We start from the raw sequence: 27,580 nt of genomic DNA, 5'->3' as shown, positions 1-27,580 counted from the left end.
CAATCTTTCCCGCTAATGGACTTTTGAAATTTAGATATCTTCTTTCGACAGATTGCTCGGAATACCAACTCTTTCCGAAATACGAAATCTGACGCACGAATTACATTGAAATTAGTCGATCGTTGAACGTGGCTGGTATCAATTTTCAACGTTGTACAACTCCGGTCTCGCTAAATTCCGCGCTTTTATCGATTTCTATCGTGCAACCGTACGAAGACAGCACGATCCATTTTGCCTAGGATCGGCCCTTGTTTCCCTCGGCCGACCGATGACGGGTTACAATGTCGAGTTCGCGTTCAACGTTTCCGACGATAACTTTCACTTTCTTTCACCACTTCCCTTTGAAGTTCCCGGAGACCACTATTTCCTGTTATAGTTTCCTCGCAACGACCGGCGTTCTTGTACTCGAGAAGACCAAATATCGGCGTTGCGATCGAACAGAAGTCGGATTATCGCTGCGATCGCGATCGTCGGCGATGTCTGAGATCGCCGACTGTTGGAACAACGGCATTGCAAACGGATAAATCGCCGTGGAACCACGACTTCGAGTACCTTTTGTTCGTCTTTTCTCTACTAGTTGTAAAGCGAGTAAAACTGTGTCGAAGTTGTCAGATCGATATACATTCGTGTTATTATATAAATTCATTTCGTTGTTAATAACGCGTTATAGGCGGTGCACAGCTATTGTAATTATCTCGAACGTGAATCGCGTGTGTCATGAAAAATGTAGAAAGAAACGAAACGGTGTCGGAATCTTAATTAAGCCGTCGCTAGTGTGAAATAATTGGTAAGCGAATTTACTGTTCCTCCGATGTCAGATAACATAGATTTCTCCTAATTAAACTTATGGCAGCGAGATTTGTCTATCGAGTCCTTAAAACATGAAATTAGGCTGATACTTTTCAGCAGATACGACACGAAATCGATTTCCACGTACTCGTAGATTTTTACGTAAAGTATCGTTTAAAAATGAAAACGTTGCCCGTAAATTATTCAAATTTCCCCGCGTACTTTCCAAGCAATCCGGCGATATTTTCTAGCGAATATTCTCGCGTTAGAAAATTCCGATACGAGTCAATGATCGATCGAGGAAAACACGGAGGTCACCGTCCGTTCCGACCGAAAGGAGACCTCCAGGATCTCGAGGGGGACAGGCACGGCGACTTCAACAGGGAATGGAAGCGTCGTTGATAATTATCGACGAGGCTGATCGTGCGTGAGAGCGGAAAAATAGCGAGCAACGGGACAGGTCGGCAGCGGCGGGCAACTGCTAGACCGCGGCCTGCTGTCGATGTCGAATGAAGACGTCCTGGCTACGTTCCCTTGCCTACGTACCAGCGGGAATAAGTGTGGGTAATTTGCTCGACTGGCTAGACCACTTGTTTTGCGGAGAGCACCGATGCCGTTTAAGAGACCGTGCCAGCCAGCTAATGCACGCGGTTCGTCCCTGTGTTTGCACGCGACCACGCGTGTTACACGCGTGTGTGCGTGAGATTCTACGTTCGACTGTGTCTCAGCGATGAAGAAGGAAAACGTGGAAAGTTCGGAGGCTAAAGGTCGTACGAAACGTACAAACAAGAAACGAAACAAAGCGTTGCTTTATAACTCTAACTGAAATGTCAAATGGTGGAACGTGGATTTTTAGAGAGCAAGTCGTGTCGTGCGGCCAGGATCGATTAAAATTCGCGATTTTCGAGAACCTCAAGGTGGTCTAGTTTGTCAGGACACGCGAAAAACGTGGTTTTTAATCGAAGTACTCGATAAAACGCGATCGAGGTGCATTCTTTTTTCGAAAAACGAATTAGCAGAGACCGTTGCGTGTGACACGCGAAGTAAGAAAGAAGAAAATAGGTGTCGAACATGGAATAAGAGTAACAAAATATCTAATTGAAATTCTTAGATCAGTTGGACACGATACCAAAGGCAATTGGCATGTAACGATTTCGCGTTTAATAGAGCACCGTGAGGCACAGCTGGTGGAGAATCATCGTTGAGATTGTTTTAAGATAAAGGAATAATTATTTAAGGTCAGATCGCGCATATAAAGTCGTTCATTTTGAGTAACGCGTACAACGGGTAATGCGAAAGTGAAATCGAAAAGAAACTATCGATACCGCGGTATAGCGTATGGCAAACGCGAGCAAAGAAACGAGAGCGCGCAGTGTTCCTGTTCGACCTCTGGCGACTCCCTTCGAGCACGCAGAGAGCCATGCGTCAGGAAGACCGGTTAATGGACACGGAGGATCTAGCGGCAGGTTTGCCTTCCCCTGTGCCGTGCATTTAAACAACAAGGGCCGCTGGATAGAATTAATGAGGCACCAGTTTCCAGTAATGTTAGCCATGATAGGATCAGCGGATCAAAATGCAGATTTGTACGAGCGAAGCGTCCGGTACCGGTTCGATCACCGCTGAAACCGCGTGTACGTTCTTGTGTTTAATGGCTCGGAAGCTGCTGGGTGTCACGAGGGTCAACCTGGATGCATTCAGAGCTCGCGATGGGGCGTTCGATCCTCCATTCCGCGATTCTTCGACCGATGCCGTTCCAAAGAAACGAGAATCGCTTTGGACGTTTGAAATTGGACGTCGATTGAAATCAGAGTTCGAGAAACTCGCGTACCTGTGTATTTTTATATTGGAAATCCGATGCGTCTGATAAGGCTTTCAGCTTTGAAAGTTAGGCAGCCCTATTTATTCGTATCGTTGGCATCGACAAAGAAAATCAAAATAATTGATATTAATTAAAGCGGCAATGGCAATTCTACGACGTGCATGATATATAACATATGTAGGTGCGTGGTATCTAGCGGTGTAAGTACCTACATAGAAAATTATACGATGTATTGTTGTCATTCAAAGACTCGCAGCACTCTCTATTCAAACTTGTCAGATATGTATACGAAGTCTTTCTAAGATTACGAAGAACCTACAGTTTCGAACGATGCTTCGAATGACTTGACGGTTTTGTATCGAGTAACCTGTGATGTGCCATTTCCATCAATTGAATCCTGTTTCTCAATGGAAATATTTAATGATTAATTAATGAGCGTCATCTCCGATGTAATCTCTACTCGTAGTCATCTTTCTGCTCATCGTCTCGAGTCTGATTCGCGTTGACTGTACCGCGTATATTAACTAGATACATTGTTGCACGTAGACAAGAGCCAACTGTTTAAAAAAAAATTGAATTCATCTGATCTAATACATGAAACGCAACCGCGATACACGAGTCCATGGTACAAGAAAGATTCTTCGAGCTAACCCTTCGACCCGTTTCGCTTCGACCAAAGGCCCTGTCCGCTCGTCACGCTGCATTTCAACCTCGGTCAGCTCGCGCGGCAAGGTTGTTGCATCAGGAAACTTTGTTCGGAGTACAGAGAGCTGCCGTTGACCCGTGAAATTGCCCGTTGAAAATTTCCCGAACGCTCGTCCGCGTTTTCCTTGTACGCGCACTATCACGCAGCGGCGCGCCGCAGCGATCAGCCGCTCCGTCTACGTGTATAATGATAGATATCACCGCATCATCTATTGTAACGCGTGTAATGAGAATCGCAAATAGGCGTGCAATTTGATAAGCTTGTCAACCACCGTTACGGTTCGTGCGTACGCAGAATTGAATAGGGACTACAGTTAGATCGAAGGGCAGCTACGCGCAGACAGACAGAGACACCAAGAAAAGCTTCCTCGTACGTTACTAGCCGTATGACAATGAAGACGGACTAAGAAGAAACGCGTTTGAATATAAAAGAATAGAATAGAAACAGCTCTGACTTACAAGGCGTGGGTGGATGGTAGGACCAAAGAGGAAGTAAAAGTGCGCCAGAAACGTAGAGAATAAAGCAATTCCTAGAGAATTCTATGGAAGAATTTCGAAAAAATAAGAGAAAACGGAGGAATGAAAGCGAGTTTTATAATTTTAAACGAAACTCGCTAGCGAAAATAGAGGAGATCTTGTTGAAAGAACTTACTGAAACAGAGTAGCCTTTCACTGTTCGCGTTTTAACACCGTCTCTTTTTTCTTCTCTTTGTTCGTGAATAGCAATATCTCAATTAAACAAATATTTCATACGTAAAACGTTGACAAGAAAAATGTTCGTCGGAGAAAGTGATGTAAATACGTGGTAGTAATAGAACGGCTATCTTGTTCTAAACGTAATTGTATTCAACCTACTCGCGTACGCTTGGTACACGCATTATTGCATCTGTCCATTAAATAATGATTTTATAACGCTTTAAAAGGTTATCTAAAGATCGACGTATCATATTCAGGAAGAAAAAGAATCGACTTAGCTGTTCAGATCGTTGGACAGGTATCAAAGAACCCGGATCTTTCGTTTATTGGGTGATCATAATAATTAACTAGTAGGTACACACCACTAATGAATTTCTATTTTTTTTTTTTTTTAATAATGGTGAATTAATCGTTATATAACCAGCGTTTCATTGCTCGTTATAGCAAATCGATACAGCAAACACCTCGAATGACTAAAAAATTAATAAAAAAATATGCATCTTATAAACTCTAATCCGTTATAACAAACCGAGCTGTTGATTTTACGGCCAAAGAAATTATTTAATGCGACGGATGTTCCTCGTGGAGTTCCCTTTGGCATTAGTTTACAAAAAAAAATCTCTCGTTACCACGTTTCGCTATCGTTCGCAACTTGAAGCGATATCGATATAAACGCGCGATCAAAGAAGGAAGAACGATGGAACTCCTCCGCGAGACAGCAATAATTTCCGCGCGAGCTTTTCAGGATCTTCGTTAAACGTTGCGAAGTGGCGTTCCCGTTAGAGGAATCCAGCCGCTATGAGGAAGCAATGTCCTTTGTCTTGTCAGACGCGTTTCCCCGCTGAAGGTTCGGACTTCTCGCGTCCCGGGGAATTCATAGGTTTGTTATGCGCGCGATTCCCTTCCGATGCAATCTCACCGCGTTTTATGTTCTTGCGCCGGCCACCGGAGAAAAACGAATCGCACGAAACGTGGCCTGTCCGACGCCTGTAAAAACGTGGAAACGTGAACGCGCTACCGTTTCCCTCTTTCTTTTTCACGGCGTGCTTCGTTTTCCAGCGGTCTTCGATCGTACCATGAACGATCCAGCGATTCTGCGGCTTCCGGAGTATCACGGAAACCTGGTGTGTAACGTCACGGGGAAGAACAATGGCGATCACTGGTATACAGGGTGTGTACGCTGTTAGTTAGCAGCGTTTCTCTCGCGAGTAACAGATTTGTGAGAAAACGGATAGAAGACGAAGTTTTTTCTACTTCTCGTGTACAAAGCGATGGCCTGAATAGATTTTCTTAATTATTCGCCGCGCAATCACCACACCATCAATGAATAACTTTAGATTCATATACCTATACTATTCTTTATAAATAATAACATACGTATGTATTTAAAACAGGATGTACGTTCGTTCGTACGATGTTTCATGACTCCCTGAATAATCTTGCAAAGATTTTTCATACTCGTTCGAGAGATTGCGACGATAACGATAAATATTAAATTCCCATTGTACCTATTATATTTCTCCATTTTCTCTTCCTGCGATTTAGAAATTAACATAAAAGCGTTATATCATCGATCGATGGAATAACTCTACAGGACAATCCGCAGTCGAATTAATTAACCTTTAAACGCGTTCGATAAATTAAAAATCTCATCGATCTGTACAAAGACGGAATTCACCGAACTGGTACCATATTTTACTCAACTTCCAGCGGCACATTTTTTTGTTCCGGTAGCTGCAAAGAGTTAATCGAATCTCATACTCGAAGAATCGCGAAATATCGCAACCCAAAATCCTCGCTTTACCTGATCCATCCAAAAAAAAAAAAAAAAGATGATATCCTCGAGCACTTGGTCCCACAAATGCCATAAATATCGTTCCTTTCAAGGCTCTCCTCTTTTTACTAAACTACGTCGAGCGACCTTTTCCTGCCGACTTGTAACTATTATCATGTTCGCCGAACAAGCGAAAATACGAAGCAATAAAAAAGCAGGAAAACTCGGGAGAAACTCGTCGATCGTGGAACGTGCAAGAAAGAAATTCGTTCGAACGGCGATCTTACGTAAACTTCGGAACAAATCTGTTGCTCGATGGTATAGTACGGGTATGTATAGTCGACCGTCACTGTGTTTCCAGCGTCGATGTGAAAGCATAGAGCGAGTATAGTCAACGGGATGAGACAAATTTATGAAACGCCGGTATATTCATTGTACACGGATCAACTTGCAATGAAATTCCACCGAGTTGCATAAGGATTTCCTGGCTGGAGAATCGGTGAAAGCCGAGACAACGTTCTCATTATGACCTTTTAGCGTTATAGTGGATTATTTTTATGATAATTATCACCGTTCCTATTGCTACGAGATGCGAACGTTCAATGTATTCAGACAAGTTATACGTGCAATTTGCAATTATATGTGCAAGTTAGTAGTACAGGGTACGAAGAATAATAACAGCGGAATATGTGTTTCGATACTCAAGGTATTTCAAAAGTATACAGCCATTGAATTTACATCTTTCTATAGACGGATATAATTTAAATTACAAAAAGTTGTCACGCACGAAACTTCTGTTCGATTGTGCATATATGTTTCTTTTTTATAGGTGACGGCGTTTCAAAATTTATAGGCCCATTTCCATTATCCGAAATAAGATATCATACTTTTTAAGTACTTATAGATGAGCTGTTAAAAATAGAAAGAAGCAATAAACTTTCACTCTGTTCTAATAATTCCGTTCTCTAAAAGTTTCCCAACTTTTACGCGTAACGTTATTGCAAACTAGAACGATTAGTTTATCATCTAGCCAATTGATATTCTATTCGCAGCAGCGTACAATCATTTTATCGTCGTTTCCGCGTATTCGATGGAAAATATATAATGACATTAAATGCCCCGATAAAATCCAATTGACATCGAATATTATCAGCTTAGGAAAAGAATTCTCGTACAGAGAATTTACAATCTCATAAAATTCTTTCGAATTTCGATGCCCCGGCCGTTTTATACGAACGTTTACGACCAATTGTGTAACAGAATCCGTACAATCTAGCGAACGCCGGTATAAAATCTGATCTCTCCCGGTAGAGTTTCGTTCATCGCAATCGCGAGCGAGTCAGAGCCGTACCTGTGTAGAGCAATTGAATCTCTGGCTACGTAACCGTTATATGGCGCCACTAATTGTCTCTGGAGCTGCAGAAACGCGAGGATCGCGCGCAAGAACCAGTTTCATAATCGAGGTGCCACTTTGAAATCAAAAGTGATTCAAGTACGCGTGACCGTGAATTGGATTTGAAACTGATTCCTTCTGGACGCTTATAAAGCAAGAATCGCTACACGATTATTTTCGCGTAAAATAGTCGGTACTTTATTTACTTAATTTTTACAAGAAAACGGTAAAACGCGTTATTCCCGGAATTTTATTATCACATTTCCAACGTGGTATTTCCTCATTGACAGAGTCCAGAAGTCTGTCTGTTTCGTGTCTAGTTCGCGTTTGCATTATAAGAATTCCAATTTGTTCTACGGATAATAGATATTCTATCTATCTTTAATTATATGTACACAAGAACACCGCTAAAGAATCAGGATCTCAATTACAAGAGCAAAAACGCGCGAATTCTATCTCGAATCTATCCCACATTCTATAGAAGCTATTCTTATTCCATCTATCATAATCAATGAACAACAAATATTTTAGCAGGTTAATTAAAGTCAAGAAAGATCATTGGAAGAACAGTGTCTAAACGGCAAAAAGAGAAGAATGCGACACTGGGCAGAGGGAACGGAGACGAAGAAAGCAATTGGCGTGCCAGCAAAACTAACCGCGAGCGGATTCTAGCGCTAGTGGTACAAAGCGCGCGTTAATTACGCTGATTGATTTAAGCTTAGTCGAGCAGGATTTAAGAGGCTCACCAAGGCGCATAATACGCCAGATATCCCCGTGTCTTACAGAGTGTATTTGCACGCGAGTGTGCAACGCTGCGCAAGCATAATTGCACCTTCCGTAGGAACGCGCGCAGGGCGTGCCTTTTGAATCATGTTCGGTTTATGCAAGGAATTATTAAAATGTAATGTACAACAGTTCGACGTGATAAATCGAAGGTGTTTTATTTACAAGCCACCGGAGCTATGCATCGTCCCAATGTTACAAGAGATCCATGAATTTAGAACGTTACAGCACGTAGAATGCGCGTAATAGGAAAAATGTCAAAGAAATATTTGTCCGAATCGCGTGATTTTCCAAACCGATCTTGGCAAACGTTTGATTTTCTACGTGGCAGCTCTCATTTTAAGAAAGGCGAAATTCTCTTGTCTCGAACCTTTGGTATTCTACAGGGTGTTTGATCTAAGAGCATCTACCATTTTTGTGGCACTTCCGATACTCCAACAAACGGAACGTCTCGTATCTGGAGAACGCGTTAGCCAAGAAATCGGGCTATATGTCCCTATCCATCGATTTCCGATTACAAAATCGAGTTATTGTCTAATTATTAAGGCATTATGTATGGGCCGGATATTCATCTTGTTGGAAATACGTGTCTACGAACGTTTCTAATTATCGAGCTATAATTAACATCAGCTACAAGAGTATGCGATGAAAAATCCAGGCATCCGTTTAAAAATGTTAATGTCACCTTTACTAGCCTTTTCGAGGTCATCCTAAGGCCAAATAAAAAAAGACACAGTATGTCTCCCTCGATAGGGTACGATGTTTATGGCAAAGTTAGGCGAAACACTCAGCATATATATATATATATTCGAACGTTTTATTATGCAAATATGTTTAGCAGGACTGCGATTGGGAATGGCGATTAGGCCTGTTCCGATCCATGTTCTCTTTACAAGAATGCAACGAATAGACCCGAAATTCCGTTAAGCGTATCCAACCGGTGACATCAAAGAGCAGCGAAGAGCATCCGACTGACCTAACGTGCTCGATCGAAAGGCTCACCCGTCAATTTGCATCTGTTGCGTTCGTCTGGCTTCCTGCGTGTTGTCTCCGCTTCGGCGAAGCCCCTGGATGGTCAGAACAGTCGGCGGCGCGGCGACGCAGCAAGATCGACGACATCCCTGAATTTTTAGATCAGCCCGATAAGCAACTCCGCCCACTGAGAGATCCAGTTCGGATGGATCTCCTGCGAAGTTCGAAAAGCCTGATCTCTTTCCGACCGATCGCTGGAGGCCACAGCTTGGATCGTTCCTTTGCGACGTAAACTTCAAGCCCTGGAATCGCGTTGATAGTAATTGAGATGTACGCGTCCTTGGGGTTGGGACGTGACGCCGCCGCGCTGCGCCGCGCCGCGCCGTGGGCATTATTCGCCACGGTGAAACGAGAACACACGGTCTTCTTAATTAAGATCTAATGGCGGCTTCGGCCGCTGTTATCTCGCACCGCCGATCTCAGGAATTGATTTCCCCGTAGAGGCCGGACCAGTTGCTATCGCCTCTATCACTGTTAAATCTTGCTTCTTTTCGAGGCAGATATACGTACCTGCGGAACGTTGTACCTGTAATTGGTCTCGCTGGCTCGTGGACGCTTCTTCGGCGTCAAGCGACTTCGGTGTCACGCTGCGAAAAACGTTCCGTCGAATCTTGATCTCTGATCATAGTTCGCGTAGTTGCGTTGACTTGTCCTATGGTTTCCATGGTAGAACTTGCGTTTACGCACTTCGCAGATAGTTTGCTAAGTCTTGGTGCAAAGAACATAGCTACAGCGCGTTCTCTGTACGTACAAACCCGATTCGCTGTTCTTTTCTTCGTACGTTCTTTAGCCTCGACCGCCTTTGCCTCGGAACTTGGCTCGTTTCGATCCATTTGAAACTTAAACGATCTTCATCGATAACGCGTAAAAATTATTACTCCGACTGATGCTCGTTACACATATTTCTTCGTGATAATTGCGAGGCCCACGGAACGAAACCAGCAGGCCGAACCAAGGCGAACTGGAAGCAACCAGTTCTACCTCGTCAGGCAAAGTTTTCAGTGCAAGTGACGCGGCACGATTTACGATCAACAATATCGCGTCCGCCCTTGTATTTATGATTTACAGGTGGTTCACTTGGAATACCTGTAAATCCGCACCGGGTTCAATAGCTATCACCCTCGTGAGAAGGAGAAGAGGAAACGCGAGAACCTCGAGCGTCGCGGAATCACGTTCGATGAAAATTCACTCGCCAGATTATTTGTTATTCTCTGTATTTCATCGCTATACTCGTAGCAAGGCTAAGCTTCCTGCCACGCTCCATCGTTGGGGAAGGAGAACGATATCTTTTACCTTTAACGATGAAGACGTAATCCTCGATGCAGAGGTATCGTATAAATGCAAATTCCAGCCGGCTGTTTCGATGACGCGGTATCCTTGACAGAACCACTGGTTTTCTCAGATCAATACTATCCAACCTTTCTCGAGTTCTGATCTTTTGTAAAAGAGTTTTTAATCGGCATCTAAGCGACCTAAGTTTCAAAGTTAGCGATCGGACGTTCTGAAAAAATTTCAATTTCACCACGATCTCTTGTGCGACCCAACAAAAAGCAGAGGAATAGAGAATAAAACGTAATAAAATTTTTCCAACGGGACAAAAGCTCGGAGAACGCTTCCAACAAAGAAAGGAACGGGCGAGCAGCAACGAGTACGCGAGTACGCGAGCTGAAAATGCACGGCGAAAGATCGTACTTTTTCCCGGTCGACACACACGCGCGCGGCTTGTTGCGCCGGTTATTTACGACCGAGCGGTTTATTGAAAGTGAGAATACGATTGTTACCGTGAAAACGTTTGGTTGGTGCGGCTCAAATGGCCGGACGTCCGCGTGTAAAGCCGCGTTATTGTTTTATGGGTACGTGGATTTCTCGCCCTCTAAACCAGGCATAATGGAACCAGTCACCATCAGTGACAGATCTATGAGCCTGCCGGGACATTCGCGAGTTTTCGATGACCTTTTGTCCCGAAGGGGAAATTCTGATTATGCGAGTACCGTTTCACGCTCCCGCTGGCCAAGTCTTTCACGACGATCGACCGTATAGAATCTACTTTTTCTCGAACTTGGGAAGTTCCGTCGAGATAACGTAGGAAATCGATGTGGAATCTTTGTTCGGGTTCGATCACGGAATTTCTAATTCCCGCTGATCCCCCAGGCGGTAATAATGAAAATGATTTATGACACAAGAATACGTATTTCGTTCTTTTCTTTGCTGTGCGTGCTCGTTCGAGCCGAAGATTTTTGTCGGCAATAGATGGGAATGGAAGATTGCGTATGTAATTGCGTGTGGCTTTTGGATCCTTTTTGTTCTTGCTTCTTAGCGTGAAATGAAATTCTATGGTATGATATCGAGACTGAATTTAAGGGATTCCTAGAAATTATCTAAACTTTTCCGTCACGCGATGAAATTTCACGGATAACATCGAACTCCGGAACGGGATGAGACCGATTAATATTTGGAAAGACGTAAGGTTTTCCATTCCATTCCATTCCTTTTTATTCTATCCGTTTGAAGTTGCAAAAAAATTTGAAAGAGTTCGAATTTCATCGAACTTTAGATGGAACGATAGCGACATAAACTGGTTAATATCCAGTTAACCTCCCTGCATTCTGAATACTATCGCGTGAATGTTTTAGCGATGAAGTAATTCTTTCCCATTTTTTTTTTTTTTTTTTTTCTTTTTTTTTTTTTTTTTTTTTTTTCAATGAAATAAGTGGAAACAAAGTTACGCGACTAAAGATAACATAAATTTTGCTAGTTAAATTTTATCTATTTCTTTTCATTTGAAACGGAACCGTGTAATTCTCGTGAAAACCAGGAAATTTCCATTCGCGTAAAAATAGATGTAGAAATTTTACATCATTTAGGATCCAGATTAACTTAAATTCCTCGTTATCCATCTTCCAGAAGAATTGCGCAACACACAACTGGAGATAACTCCTTCAAGTAAGCTGAGCTATAATTTTGAAACGATTACAAAAGGAAAATAATTTTATGAGGCAAAATTAGATGGTTTCACAATGGATTCTGCATATGCCACTATTATGCATTTCGTGCATCTACGTAGTTGCAATTGCGCTCATTTTGGATGGAACTGTATACTCTCGAATGGAATTTCGCTGGCAACATTGCCAAGATATTGCTGCCGAAAAATTACTGGTAACTGATAATATCTTTAAATTTACGAAACGATATCGAAACAATATTAATTTTTACTACGATTATTAAGTAAATCGTCATTATATGAGTTTATTTCGTTGTAAGATCGAACTGTATTTAATCAAACTCGTATAAACGTTTCGTTTGAGCAATACCAAGGCTCGAAACAACCCGATACTTGTCGTTCCTTCGTTTCTTTTCAAAGCTCAGAAGTCACCGTAAATAGTTAACCCGAGCAAAGCATAAACAAAAGGCGAAGAAGAAAAGAAACTAAACTACTGCACATTAGAAGATCTGAAAAACACTATGCACACTATACACTCAACAGCCATTAGCAACTCGAACATCTCCGTAGTTATTTATCCGATGGCAGCTCTTAAGTGTAACACCGTTGTTGTCTAGCCAGCCGACTGTCAGCCACGATTGTTCGGATTCTTAGCTCGGTAGAGGCAAGCGATAATGGGTTCAATGAACTTTCCAACATTCGTTAAAAGGCTTCTCTATCTGCCCGTGGTGAAACACACGCGTCTCAAATGTATTCAACGTTCTTTGCGTGTAGGTGTAACTCGCTTACGCAGTGGCGAACGTGTATGCATTACCAGCGGGCAGCTTTTTGCGCTCGTATCAGTAATAGTAATCAGGATTTACTATCGTGCGCCCCGTTATTGCACCATCGCATCGGCTCGAATAACTGCGACAAATGCTTTGAACGCGCAGCTCGTACCAGCGAGCCTCCGAACGCCGATACACGAACCCCGAAGGCTGAATCCCTAGCCACGGGCGTTAACTGTGCACGAAATTGTTCACGGGGCTAACCGGTAAATCGATGACTCGCGCGTTATTCTTGCCTTAGAATCGGGTTACCGAATAACGAGACTCTGCTGCTCCTTCCTTCTTTTCCTCGGACAACGATTCCACCTGTCGCGTTGAAAATGTCCGCGCAGACTGCAAATCTGCCATCGTCTTTCCGATAAATGGTGGTAGAAAAATATTTGCGACTGTTTGCCTTACAACGGTTAAAAAACCAATTCCTTCTCGAGCTTCCTTCGCTACCACTTTTATTTTAGCGTTGAAACGAAACAGAGACATTGCTATTCGCTTACCGATCGAAATCAGTATGCTTGCATTTTCGTACGAAGCGTTGAATTTCGAAAAATAATCGTAAACATAACGGATGCACGAAGCAGCAAACAGCTCCTGTCAAGTTCGAAGTCGGTTCGAGCGTGTCGTAAAACGGTGCGAACCTCGCGTTTCGACTAGCGTGCTCGGCAATAATTCCATCGCGTCGCGGCTCGAAGACGGAACGAAACGACGCAAACTGCGAGGGGTCGATAAAGATTCAATTTCTCGGATGACTCCCGGAACGGTGAATGGTTGCTGCGCAAATGCACGTATTATCGGCGGAGCCGCATTCGGGGAAACGTTCCCCCGGGAGCCAATAATTGTTGATCAAAGCATCGGCCCCGCCGTTTATTACGATTCTCGCTAACAGAATAAAGAGGCTACATTACGACTGTTATGTAAGCCATTTATCATAGCCATGCGGCACGATAAGAGGTGTTAACGTCCGTCTAGAAGGCTAGCCGCGAATCAAAACGCGCGCATCATCCTGGAAAGGTTTATCCGGCTAGAAGCTACCGTCGGCGTACCGTCATTTGCCAGAGTAATTTTTTTTATCGGCGAACGATACGTATTACTGTGGTTAGACTGCATCGATTTTCACGGGCCAATATACGGGCTGGGTTAGATTCGAACGAGGATGAAGCACGGTCGTACAGTAAAGAGGAGATGGATGTTTTCTCACGGGTTTATCGCGTGATTGGTGGATACATCGCGTGATAGGGGCTGAGAGTCCGCACGCCCACGAATCACGCGGAATGAACGGGTTTTTCAGGGAGCACGTTGAAAGGTTTCTTAGAAACGGCGATATTCTAAGTATACGTGAAACGTTTGTATACAATAGCGTACCGATGCTTTTATGGCAGAAACAGCGTACTCCAATAAATTGAAATATAACGTAGGAACAGTGGAATTTCGTTATAACACGAGAATACGTATTATACCGGCCGAAGAACCAGATACCAGGTTCCCCTACCGTTGCATCTGTTTTTCCACGTTCTACGGTAACCCGACGTGCTTATAATCTTTAACGACGCGTTTGACACGGATACGCGTAATTTAGCGAGCGCGCTCGCGACTTCGCCAAAGGTGTAACAAAGCCGAGGCTCGGTACGCTACGCCGATCGTGTACATACATTTCGTCGATCAACGGCGATTGCACGGTATTCTGGCCACAAGATACGCCGAGCACGCGGAACACATTGCGAAAGTGTCGATGCCCGTGTGATCGCCGCTGTGACAAATACTATACGCTCGTGCATCGTGCTCGTGCTCGTACTCGTACCCGTTTTATCCTTGCTACCCACGAGATATCGATCGACCGTAAGGATCGATGGATTCGTTCGAACGAAGGTCGAAGGTCGATCGTCGGGGTGGTACTTGCGGAATAGGATGCAGCGGTACAGGTTCCGTATACGTATCCAAGTGAAACGGATAAAGGGTTGAGCAACGATGCATCGGATCAAGGATGAGCAAGGCTGGTTAAAGGAGAAAATCGATTTGACGATTCATTAGTTCATTGGCTTTCTCCTTGGTCGAGAGTGTATTCATAGGAAAGTCGAGCGAGCAATTTAGAAACCAGTCCGTCTAGTCGTTCGTTTCTAACAGTAGTGAAATTTATGGACGCATGGAAAAAGCTTGCTCGCTTTACGTCAGGCAATTGTCGGCCTTTTTTCTCTGTTTGTTTATTCCGCGGGAAATAGATGAGCCCAAGTACCAGATAGAAGTCAATTTATCGCTGCTAACGTAATTATTTGGACTTTCTAGCTTTTTGTTGCTCGCGTCGATCCTGAACGATTAGTCTCTAATTAATAGTCCACTAATATCAGAGTTACGACACATCGCGGTCTTGTTGCCGCCTTCGCGTAACTCAGCAACGTAACTTAGATTACGTCAAAATTTGTTTGTTGAATCTTCCGACAAGCCATTCTTCCGAGTTATATTAACTATAGTGTCCGATGATACTCATACGGGGGCTTCTTTGTAAAATATGAGTCGTAAAAGATACGCGGCGTACGTCAACGACTATGTACTTCTCATACATTAAAAATTTCATGGCACCAGATGATGATATTCTAACGTGTTATTACCAGAAAATAAACATCAAATAGCCATCGTCAACGCAGTAGACATAATCAAATCGTCAGCGGATAAACTTATTACGCTATTTCACCATAAATTACATCGCTAAAATCCTCCGACAATTTCACACTTTTACCAGTAAACCTGGTCCTATCTCGTCGACTTTCTTTTCTTTTTACTTTTCACTTTAATTCCTTTTCCTTGTTCTTTTTTTTTTTTTTTTCTATAAAATAGATTCAAACTATTTCCTATCTTCTGCATTTCGCTTCCGCGTACATATCGGTAGATAACGTCTATAGATCTGTAAGTAGGCTTTACCTGTCACGACATCGCCTAACTCCATCGAATTCGCCGGCCAACAAAGAACGTGTCTGGAACAAAAAAAGAACATGCAAGTACGTATCCGACCGTGATCCGACGAACGAAGAGTTCCGATCGTTTGCCCGACGCGACGGTGAATTCCGGTGGAACGTTGGTGTTTCGTTGTTGAAGCAATTACGTGGCTAAAGGGTTGAGCCACGCGATCCACGTTGGCCACGCGTGTTAAATCGAACGATTCGCAAGAACGCGTGTAATACGCGGCTCGCGTGCGATCGTGGCCGATGCGATGCTGGAAACGCTTCGATCGTGAAAAATCTGCTCGTATCCTGCCACCTCGTGGCCGCGTATATACGTGGCGAACGCGCGCGCAATCGTTGCAACAGATACAAATGAACGACCGACTGGCACGGCGCACGGCAAATCCTACATCCACCGGTGCACAAGCAGAAATAATAGTTTGCCGCGTGGAAGCATTGCCCGGCCTGTAACCGGTATTTAGAGGCATTCCTTGGCTGTCCCGCGATACACTCATAAACCCGGTATGCCTCGAATTATCTCCGTTCGACGGAAAAAAAAATCATCGAACAATGCCGTAGTAATATTAACCGGGATCGACACCGGTCGCGCACACACGCTAGCGCGAGCACGCGCTGCTTTTATCGTCCACGAAACCTTCCCCAGCGGATCTATCCTTTTCTTCTTTCCTCGATGCCTGATTTTTATGTTCCAAGGTTGCCAGCTTTCTGTATTTTATTCCTTTCCGCTATTGTTTCCTCCTTTCGTTATCTGATACGCTGTATTTTCCAATTTCTCACTGGATGCAGTTAATCTTACGCACGGTAACGCTCGTTCGAACGATTTCATTTTAATCATCGTGCCGTTTCTTTGCCCGTGGTCTCTCAATACGGTCTCTTCGTTATCCACCGTCTCCCTTCAGCCTGAACAATCCAAGTGACCCAGTTCAGGTTCAACGGAGGAGCCTGGAGGCTCGTTACTCGCTCGTAAAGCGTAATCGGCCGAGGTACATTCGCTCGTCCTCGAGCATCCGTCGAACGCACGGAAATGACAGAATAACTGTACAGAGCCGAGTTGCTTTGCGGTCGCAAGTTCGCGTCCCCTATGAAAAATCCACGAAGCAAGTGCTCGTTAATGGAACATTTGCCGCGCGCGATCTTTCGAAGAAAGGGTAATTAAAATTCTTGCCGCGAGATACCAATTACGGAACCAACCGAAAAACAATTATCCGCTCCGTATTATCGTATGAATAAGCAATACGGTGGAAGTTCATTTATCTGAACTCGTCGATTAACAAATAGTTCGTATAATTGGAATTTATATGTTTAATAAGAGTCCATTAATTCTTCCCGCTGGTTGCGATTTCTCGTTCGAGTAACGACAACAGTTCGCGTTTCGATACGTGGATTTAATCGACGCGAGTCGGTCGATCGAGGCCCGTGTGTCGTCGGAATAAACGGAGATCACCGATTTTCATGTTACGAGACTTTGATTAATTACTCGGATTATGCAACGCTAGGAGCCCCTTAAATGAAGTTAATTCTAACTGTAAGGCGCATTAGGGTAAGATTTCCGAAACAAATGAAGATAGATGAGGTGTGAAATATGCTTGCATATAATTAACTAAAGAGCAAGGGGGAAAAAAGAGCGAACGTAGGGTACACCAGAGTACACAGTAGGTGTTTGTTAAATGTTATTACCGGGTAGAATCTATGGAAAAATTAGGGTGATTAAGGAAAGATACGAAGCGGTATTAGAGATAGTAAAATGTTAAATTGCAAGATGCTAGGTTATGAAAGATGAGCTATCGTTAATCTATCTGTTGAAAGTACTTCAGCTATAATCTGCCGAAGCTAATAACCTAATCTAGCTAGTTATCCAATTATAGTTTTAATCAATATTAATGGTCCTGTACAAGATACTAATATCTACAAATATCTAGCATCTAGCCAATCTATAGCAAACTCTTAGTAACTACCAGTTTCACGTACGGACTGATGTAGATCATCATTACTTCTTCAGTTAAAGATCTAGTCTTACACGAAGCCCACGTTTCCCACTGCTTTCGACGTATAATCAGAAAAAGTTTTTCCCGATTTATTTAATAGAAACCTTCTTGCTTTCAACATTTTCTTCGTCTTTGTTTTATCGTATTTCTTCCAGTAAACATATTATTACTTTGATTAAATTTGTGTGATTATCCCTATGTACCGTAATAATATCGGCCTTCTTTTTCTTCCTCTTACAGTGCCTATATTAAAACTCTATTAGATTCCGCTTTTCGTAATTACCGTTTATGGCATAGGTCGATATACATGTACCGACACACCTTTATATTTATCTCTTAATTACTATTACTTTCTCCGTGCGAAAATCTCCAACTTTAGTTAAGTTTAACTCATTAAGTTTAGCGTGTCGAGGATTTATACAAGGCGTGTGGAAATAATGATCGAAGGAAGTGGCTTTGCAACGTTCAGGAAAACTCGCACAGCTTCGATCACCGTGTAAAACAGTTTAAAATTTTAAATGGCAAATGATCAAAGATTGGCCGCGTGCATGCACATGCATGGTCAGATGTACGTCCGATGCATCATCGCCGTGTTGCACAATTTACCGCGGCTCTCCAAGCCCAAGATGGCGCGAACATGACTATAAGAGAAATTGAGAGTTTAATATTTATGAATGGTTAAGAGGAGCAAGGCGACTTTGTATCGCCTGTATTTTTATTATACAGAGTGTTTTTCGATACGATGGAACTACGGCAGTACGAAGCCGTTTGTATTCCTGTGTCAGCTACGTCTTTCGCAACCATAATTTTACTTAGAGACTTTCAAAAATTACAAGGCAATAAGAATTTTCTAATCGAAGAAAATTTGTTCTTCGACAACGATAAAGACGCAAAAAGTATTCCTGACTTTAGGCTAATATTATTTATATCTTAAGACGGTGTTAGCCGTTCCAAATATTTTATCCAACGAGCGAACGTCATAACGAAATAGAAAAATAAAGTTTAAATTTAGTGTGTTCTATCCGCGAAGAAATATTCGGTACATATACACGCGAGACCCGTTGTGCAATGTCTTTTCTGGAACATTTATCTTGGTCCAGCTAGGCAGGCCGTAAGTGAAAAGAATTAATTGCATCGTTTTATGCTCGCTAATATGTCAAAAAGAAATTTCAGCGTGCGTATTTATCGAACATCGCTCACCAGGATTTCTCCATGAAGAATGACGAATGTTAAAACGTTCTACGTTGAATCGTATCGCGAATTATTCCTGCGTATTTTTCTTCGCTATAAAAATCAATGAAATAGATAAATTGCGTAAAACTTTTTTCCAAAGAGATTTTAAATAAACAGATTAATGAGGACCGTTGCATACCTCTTCCTTTTTTTATAGTATAACTCAATTAATCGTATTTCTAAACTTACTGACAGCCGCGAGACGAGATATTTGCTGAGAATCGTTAGCTGAGAAAACCATTTCGCAATCTATCGAAAATTCAACTTTACGTTGCAAAGATCTTTTGAACCAAACGTCGTAAGTTCGTCAACTCGACCACTTGCAACGTACAACGCGAAACCATCCCCTTGCGTGAAACTCGACCTGTCGCGTTCAAAGCCAGCGACGATAGTAAAAATCGTCGTTGTTTGACGTAGGCGAGAGCCTCGCCTCGTTTCGATCCTCGTGTCGAGAAAACTTTGCTCGAAAGAGGTGACTTTGGAGTAACTTATTAGCGTGATAGAGGCTTTTTGCGAGGCTACGGGGCGCGTTACGACAGAAAACAAAGTAGCCACACTGTCAGATGACTCACGTATTTGGTATTCGTTGGCCGCGTATATGTTCGCTTCGCTCTCTCTCTTTTTCTCTCTCCGTGGACGATATTTGTAAAAGTACCGGGCGAGTGCAAGCGTGTAATAGAGCGAACGCGCGCGCACGAAGGCCAATGTAAATTTGTCTTTCGACGTTTATTCGTTGCAAAGCGTTAATTTCTGCGGGTTACCGCGGCCCGTTGCGACGCCCTTAAATGGCGACCAGGTGGTGGCAGCGGTTTCCACCTAGCGCTATTTGCATTGTTAAATATTACTAATAATCGGACCTGGGGCGCGACGCTACAGCAGGGGTTGCGCAATTTACGAGCTAGGAATAAATACATCGCATCGCCTACAGCCTTGGACTAACGAAGTTGGAGCTGGTGAACCAGTACGAGACCGTAAAAACGGAGACCACCGGGAGGCTTCTACTTCTTGCGACGGTCTCTACGTTTCGCGAGCCAGATCTCGAACGCGAGATTGTTTCTCACTAAAGCTTGCCTTTTTCGCCAGAGCTCTCCAACTATGTTAATCGATATTCTGGCATTCGATGAGAAAGTTGGATCTGGAATGACGTTGTTTGCGAAGGAATCGTCGGTCATCGTGAGTAAGGTACCTACAGGAAATGATGGGCTGAAAATCAGGAACGTCTATGTAAAATTCGTTCTTTAGTACGTTCGATAACTATTTCTTGATCGAATCGATAATCGGAGGAAATGGAAACCGATTTAACGTATCAACGATAGAACGATAATTTGCTTAATTCGGATATTTTGCTGCTATCAAAAGTTAAACGAGAAAATTACGTCGTTCTATATTCGAAAGGTAATTTTATTTTATAGACGCATCGCGATATGTTTTAAGAGGCAATGCGTATGTTTAGGAAAGGTTATAAGGAAATGATTTACTCTGATGGATCTATGATTGGATATGGGACTTGTAAGAAACAGAGGTTCCGTTGTCACGCTAGAAACCCCATGGTGGCGGCAACTAGAAGTACCGCTACGAGTATAACTCGCTTCCCGCTTGTCTCGTCGTTGTTACGAGTAAATTGGCAAGTGTTTATACAAATACCTGTAATTATACACTGTATCGAATAAAATGTACACGACACTGTGGAAAATTCTTAATCGATAAATCGTAAAATTCCACATTTCGCGATATTATTGTTATTAAAATAACAAGAACAACTTGATCGCATCACGGGCAACGTTGCGTAGGATTTTATAAAGCAAAGGAAATCCAAAGTAACCGGGAACGATCGTTTCGTCTTTCCGCGAAATACCTGACGTTCCACCCCAAAAAAAATCAGACGAATCAAACTCCCAATATATATTCGATGGTAACGTGAAAAACATCGTAAACCACAACGAACCAAAGAAGGCAAGGCAACGAGACCCACGCTTTCAATTCATTTATACAGGTCAAACAGGCAGTAAAACGATGCCCAAAAGGAAAGAGCAGAGGAAAGTGGGAAAAAAAAGGGGGAGAAATAAGGACGGGAGGGAAAAAGCAAAGATAAAACGGGACAAGAGCGAGGTAATATCGCGGCGGAAAAAGTTTGGACTCGGAGACAAAGCGGAAATAAGCGTCGAAACCGCGATTCGATGCGTCCCCGGTGGCGAAACGCGGTATGGCTCGCTTTTTTGGCCGTGGTGCGGTCAAGCGAGGTGTCCACGATGACGAATAATGCCCAGCGCGCAAATCAACGCCGTGAAAAAGAGCGTGCAATCGGGCAAGAAACCGCGCCCGTGTCCCGATCGATCGCGACCGCGTGCGACCGCTGAATGACGTTGTTCCGTGGCAGAACGCGAGTTCCGTTTTTGCGGCATCATTGACATTTTCATTAAGCCGCTTCCCTTTACAGAGATTCATGATTATTTATAGACCGATTAATGACCTCCGTGACGCGTCCCAATCGATCTTTTTTCCACCGGGGACCGCTGATTGAGAGTCAACGCGTGTTTCACCGACAGATAGCATGGCGGTTCGGTTGACGTGGAATGCGAGTGTTGACCGGTGATGTTGCCGTTGCTGCTATTAAAGCGTCAAAGCTGTATCGCGCGTTGAACGCGATAATTACATCTAAAATATTTATTTTGTAAATCTGACAATCTTATTTCGCACGTCGGTTAGAAACTGTTCCGAAGTTTAGAAAAGAAGTATCTATCATCGAGGCTGTATTTTTCAAATTATTCAAACTATTTCGTATAATCCGAAAAGGACTACTCTCTAACATACACGCTCGCTAAATTCTGTGCCTGGTAAAACAAATTGCGATCCAAGGAAATAAAAGTTTCGCGCGTCTCGGTTCGCGTTTGTAAATTGTAAAGCGCCATAGAAATTATTACCATCGTCTGTTTAACATCGCGCATTCCTCGTGCAACGTGTGGTACATCCATAACATTGTTGCAAAACAAGGTCGGCAGTACCACTTCTGGACGGGATTGCCTCTTAACATGGAGGAGGACTGCGTGCCGCAACGTCGCGTCAACCACGATGCAATCAAGCTTAAGCGTGCAAATGCGACGTACAAACAAACGCGAACTGGAACGGCAATTATTTACGTAAGCATCAGGATCGTGGGATCTTGTCGCTGAATGACACGTCGTTAGCTGGCAGGATCGATATCCCCTTGGCGAAGAATTATGACTGGTCATCCTTCGGACTAAGCGAAACTTTTAAAATCGTCGATTGACAAGTAGATTTCGATCGATCGTTTCGGTGATTTTTGATAACTGTAACCGGAGTTAGCGATGCGGATAGTACGCGAAATGGCACGAAGATCCATAATTCTATTTTTACAGGGATGGATATCCGTAGGAGAAAAATTCGATCTTAAAGATGCAACTTCTTTTTTACAACTTCCCTCGGGCTCGTTCTGTTCGTTAAGGAAAAAGAAGGAAAACGCTTCGATGGTGTTTCGCTCTACGCTCGCACGAACTCGAGGCGCATTAATAAAGGCCTGTATCCTCAACAGTTGTTAATTATTTGCATTACTGCGTTCGTACCTTATATTATTCTACCGAAGCTGCCATTCCAACCGAAACTTAATTAAATGCATTCAATTTGTTACACGTACAGGATTATCGACGGAATAGTTTTGCGTGCAACTCCAGCGACGTTGAAGAGCAAAGGCGCTGACCTTCGGAAGGTCATCCGTCTTGCAGCGATAGACGATATGCTTCCGTGTGCCAGCAATGGCTACGCTACGCTCTCCTCGAGAAATATATTGACCCACGGTTGAATAAAATCATTATTCCTGGCTGTTTGACGGCTGGTTAGTTGATAGAAGCGATTAAGTTGTGAAATTATTTCGAGAAGATACGTTTCGCTAAATTTATAAATCAATGGTTTATTGATAACGTTGTTTATTCGCGGACGATGCAAGATATGGTTCGAAGATATATGAAATTTTACCAGAGGATGATTACGTATCGAGCTTCCAACCTATAGATGCGCTGTACGATTCCGACCGGTGAATAATAATTACTTCTTTTATTTCATTCTTACTTTTTATCTAATGGAAGTTTGTCAAGAGCGCGCGATTAAACTGACATTGAATGTTTCTTTGGAGAAAATGATTAAGCAGGGAACTGACGCGACGGTTCTCAATCTTTTCCCTATCCGTCGCGATATCTAAACTTCGTCTATTAAGCGAATATTCCTGCTATTCGATAAAACTTATCTTCCTGTCTTAATGAAATCTTCGCAATAATTTAACGTCGATCGTTTCAATAACAAATTGAGAGGTGATAATATTTTTTCCATATACTTAAGTCTGTTTCCACGCAGAACGTCCTTTTCATTTTTCCTCGGATCAATTTCATTCCATGGAAAACGATGCCGATACTACGTAGACATTTTTCTTCGATGACAGAACGATTGGAGACGAAGAATTCTATCGAAGCAACGACGGAGAACCACTGGGTTAAGGCCAGTTCACGCGTGTATGCGAGAGCGAGTGCGAGAGTACACGCATGTACTCGCGTACTTACTAGACTCGTGAGCGGTGTACAAACCCGGGGAATACGTACGGCATGTTTGATGACACTCGTCCCTTTGAGCGGCGCGGAAAAACCGACAGGCAGCTCCGTCGCTCAGGATGTCACGCAAGTTAACACGCTTTGATAACGTCCGCATTAGCACGTTCAACCGGACGTGAATCGTCGATGATTAACGCCGTTTCTCGACGATCCGCGCCGCGCAAGATTAGAGATTCGCGGAAACTTTCACTCGAACGACCAGGTAAAACGACCACGCAACACGGCATGCGTATGGTAATTAATGCGATGTGATTCTGCAGGCGATCGACGTGAGTGAGCCGGAGATCAGTGGCGACGAGGCCGTGGGGCTTAGTCCGAGTTAAAAGCTTCTCCGAGTATTCCAAGCGTTTTCGACGATAACGCGAAGAAAGAAGAGAGAAGATTTAAAATAACGTGAAAAAATATCGGGACTATCGTCTTTATTCGAACGATTCGCTTCGAAACCTCTAAACAAACCTGCTACGGACAACGAAAGAACCAGAGCTGGACGATCCTACATCGACAACGACCGAAAGAAAAATCAAGGCAAGTATACTTGGCATCGACTACTATCCCACTCTCTTTGTCGATCAACCACTCTAAAACAACAACGTGACGAAACAACATAACCGGACAATGCGTATAATCACGGGGCGTTCGTCGAATCTATCACGGGGGATAACGCCAGCGATAAAGTATCTGGCAAATGCGTTTCTTCGTTGAAAGACAGCCGAGAAAACAGGAAAAAAGGAAAGAAGCGAAGAAACAGAGAGAATATGCAAAAAAAAATGCTTAGCAGGGTGTGACTCGAGTCAAAGGCAAACAATCACGTCCACGTATCCTTAGCACAATGCCAGTCGCGATTCCAGACGAGGCACAATGAGGCATAATTCAAAACGAAGATGCACGGTATAGGGGCGCTGATGTTCTCTCTGTTCCATCCATGACCTCGGTCAACACGCTTCGAAGAGAAGAGAAACGTATTAATAGGCCGGCGCGGCGCGTCTCCAGCCTACAATGAACAGAGCCGCTGCTCGTCGTTGTAATCAGCGTTGTGGCAAGTCAATAATCATTCCGCGACCGGTAATTACGGGGACAATGACGGCCAAGTAACAATTTCTCGTCTAAACACTGCCATCAATATTCTCCGCGTTCCGGAGTAATTAGCAGGTGTCGGGACGTGAAAGCGTTTTCGACACCGTAATGGACGATATGCGCGTATACGCGAGTGTGTTTGTACAAGGGGGCAAATAATCAAGGGGGAATTCGAAGGAGGAAGCGACGAAAGGGAGTATACCGTGTGATTTCTTGCGAATTTTTTCTTTCCTTTCAGAAGTCGAGGCAAGAAAAGTAGATGAAAAAACACATTCTAGTTGGCTGAGTTATTGGCAGGTTGGACGAAAGGAAGAGACGCAGAGGAAGCAGAAGATGTTAAACTATGCTGTTAGTTCTAATTAAGTTAGAGGATAATATAGTTAACGATAGTTGAGCGATGGAATCTATAGATTTTACGGTGCTTTTTGTACAGTGAGATTTTTATCGTTGCTCGAATAATTTTTCTGAATATGCCACGATAACCACGCAAACTTTACGATTTTTCTTCGTCGCTGAATCTACGCTGTTATTGCGTACGTACAGTGTCTCCTATAATTTAGTTTTTCTCGATGCAACGACAGGTAAAAATAAATTTCAGAATCCTGGCCATTGGTGATCAACTGGCGAACGAGCCGAGTTTCGCATCGACCAACGTTAATACACCATAGAAACAGTATCGGTAGCGGTGCAACGTTGCACAACGATCAATCGTGTTGCATTATTGCTTGCATACCGATACGCAGTTGCTCGTTTTTCCGAGAAACAGGCACGTTCGATGAATAGGGTACAAGGAAACCTTGTATCGCAATGCCCGAGCGTATCGCTGACATCATGAATATTAATAATCCGCTAACGGTACCTGTTTTTGCTATCACGACCGGGCTATGCTCAGGCATTATTGTTCATCTAAATCTTGATCGGACGAGCTCGAAGACAAATTTTGATACCTAATGAATATTTAAAATATTTCAAACCGACGTGTGATTAATTATTTTACCGAACATTGATTATTACGAAACATTTCAATCTTCTAATTTATCTTTTATTATGATTACTATTGAGAGACGATCTTTCAAAATTAAAGAACCGCGCGATTCAACGAGTAAGAATCGTTATATGTTTATTCTACCGGCTATCAAATACACACAGAGAATCAATTCTATTTTCTACGATAAAAATAGAATTTTTTACCTCGTAAGAATAAATTATTAAGGCTTCGTAAGGTCAAGTAAGCCAATAATTGACAGCGATGATATGTAGTTATTTACTCATCAATCAGTAACTATAATGTAGCTATGAAATGGAGAAGCATTTACAACAGTACTTAACGGATGGTTCTCCTTTGCTCCTTGTACGTCTTCAATAAATCATTTTTAGACTTGTGTTCGTTTGTACTTTTTTCATCCACCAGAGTTTTTCATCCGATCGACATGCTGTATCAGTTTGGCAACGATCTATCGAAGCATCCTGCGTATTATAACAGCGAATGTATTATTTTCCTATGAAAGATCGTAGTTAGCAAAGTTTCACGATTGAATTTACGTTGCGTAACGTGCTTAACATTGCGTAACGCGTGTCTAACGTTATTCAAATATCAAACGTGGAAGATATTTTGGCTATTCATATTCATATTTACATAGAGCGGTTGAAGATCTAGTTGACAAATCCAGTCTCTGTTAAATTTGAACGTTACGTGATCGAAATTAACTATTACAGAAAAAAAAAAAAGAAAAAAAAAAAAAAATAAAGCCGAAACGATGTCGATAACTGTAAGTTACGAACTAGGCAAAAAATCGTCAGCTAAAAATTTCACGCGCAAAACCAATACTTTCTCCGTTAAGTATAGAGTAGCGTAGAAGGTAGCGATTCGTCCGAAGATCGACGACATCCTGTGATGTGTTGGAGGTTAAGGAGTAATCATCGGTAAATTCGTGTTAATTGTTCGTATAGACATAGCGAAGGTTAAAGACGATCTTGAAAACGTAAACGGATATTGCGATCCTATGAACGGGGTACGGAGGTCAATGTCGCAGAGAATCGCGTTGTATAGCGGTTCCTCGGGAATTCAGAAAAGTAGCACACCATATGTTCGAGCAGCATCTGGTGAACAGGATTTATGAATAGTTTAGAAGTGCAGCTGAAATCATATATGTAGCAACGCGATTAAATCAAAATGAAATTATAGAAAAGTAACTATGGTACAAGTATAGTAGAGTAAAAAGTTGAATAATTTGAATCGCGTTAGAGCAAACATAGTGAAAGAAACGCGGAAGGAAAAGGGGATATCGAGGAAAGAATACGGTTCTTCTATGGAATGGAAAATATCGGTGTCAAAGAAAATATCGAAAAAGAGTATTGAAAATATTTGAAAGATCACAAAACTTGGCAGGATGTGTATTCGATGAATCTGCTGGTTGCCTTCGAATGGTTTCAAGTAACGACTACTGTTACTATGACTAACGCAGAAGTCAAGAACAAGCGTATTCTAAAGAAAAATTACAGTAAAATAGCAAAAAAAAAAAACCTGCACGTCCTTTGCGTAATTTTTTTTTGCAAATCTCGTTATAAACGAACAGAAATGTAAGAACGCGTGCAAGGTCTTTCTCACGGAATACCTGTTTTTACTGGCAAAACGTTTCTTACTCGGTTTAGTATGTATATATTTCTCTTTGCATGATTGTATAATCAGTTTCATGGAATTATTACTTCCTCGTTCTTTTCAAATTTTTCAAAACGAAACGTAACGACGATCTCTGAGAAACTGTTGCACAATCGTGGATAAATAACGTAAAGGATGGATCCACGTAACTCGATCATTAAAAAATTATCAAACGTAAATCACGCGGTAATTGTAACAGCGAACAAGCAAGCCAGAAGCTTATTTTACGTCTGAAGCTAAATTTGGAAACAAAATTTTTATTCTCCTTTAAATTCATAAAAACGATAAAAAACAGATTCTACGTTA

General features: G+C 42.6%; 1 protein-coding gene across 2 annotated transcripts in view; it reads right to left on the bottom strand.

The window, feature by feature from the left end:
- The window catches only part of LOC139993754 (uncharacterized), a 253,487-nt gene that overhangs the window by 91,898 nt on the left and 134,009 nt on the right, over positions 1 to 27,580 (bottom strand). The window contains exon 3 of one of the 2 annotated variants that reach the window (XM_072015766.1): positions 15,667 to 15,719. The exons of the other annotated variant lie outside the window; for it this stretch is intronic. Within the exon in view, the coding sequence (XP_071871867.1) occupies positions 15,667 to 15,719 (53 nt within the window). The remainder of the gene's footprint in view (positions 1 to 15,666; positions 15,720 to 27,580) is intronic. 2 annotated transcript variants of the gene reach the window in all.

This window comes from Bombus fervidus, chromosome 13 (genome assembly GCF_041682495.2).
Source record: "Bombus fervidus isolate BK054 chromosome 13, iyBomFerv1, whole genome shotgun sequence".
In the NCBI taxonomy this organism is placed as follows: Eukaryota; Metazoa; Arthropoda; class Insecta; order Hymenoptera; family Apidae; genus Bombus; species Bombus fervidus.
This window is presented reverse-complemented; position numbering and strand designations above follow the sequence as displayed.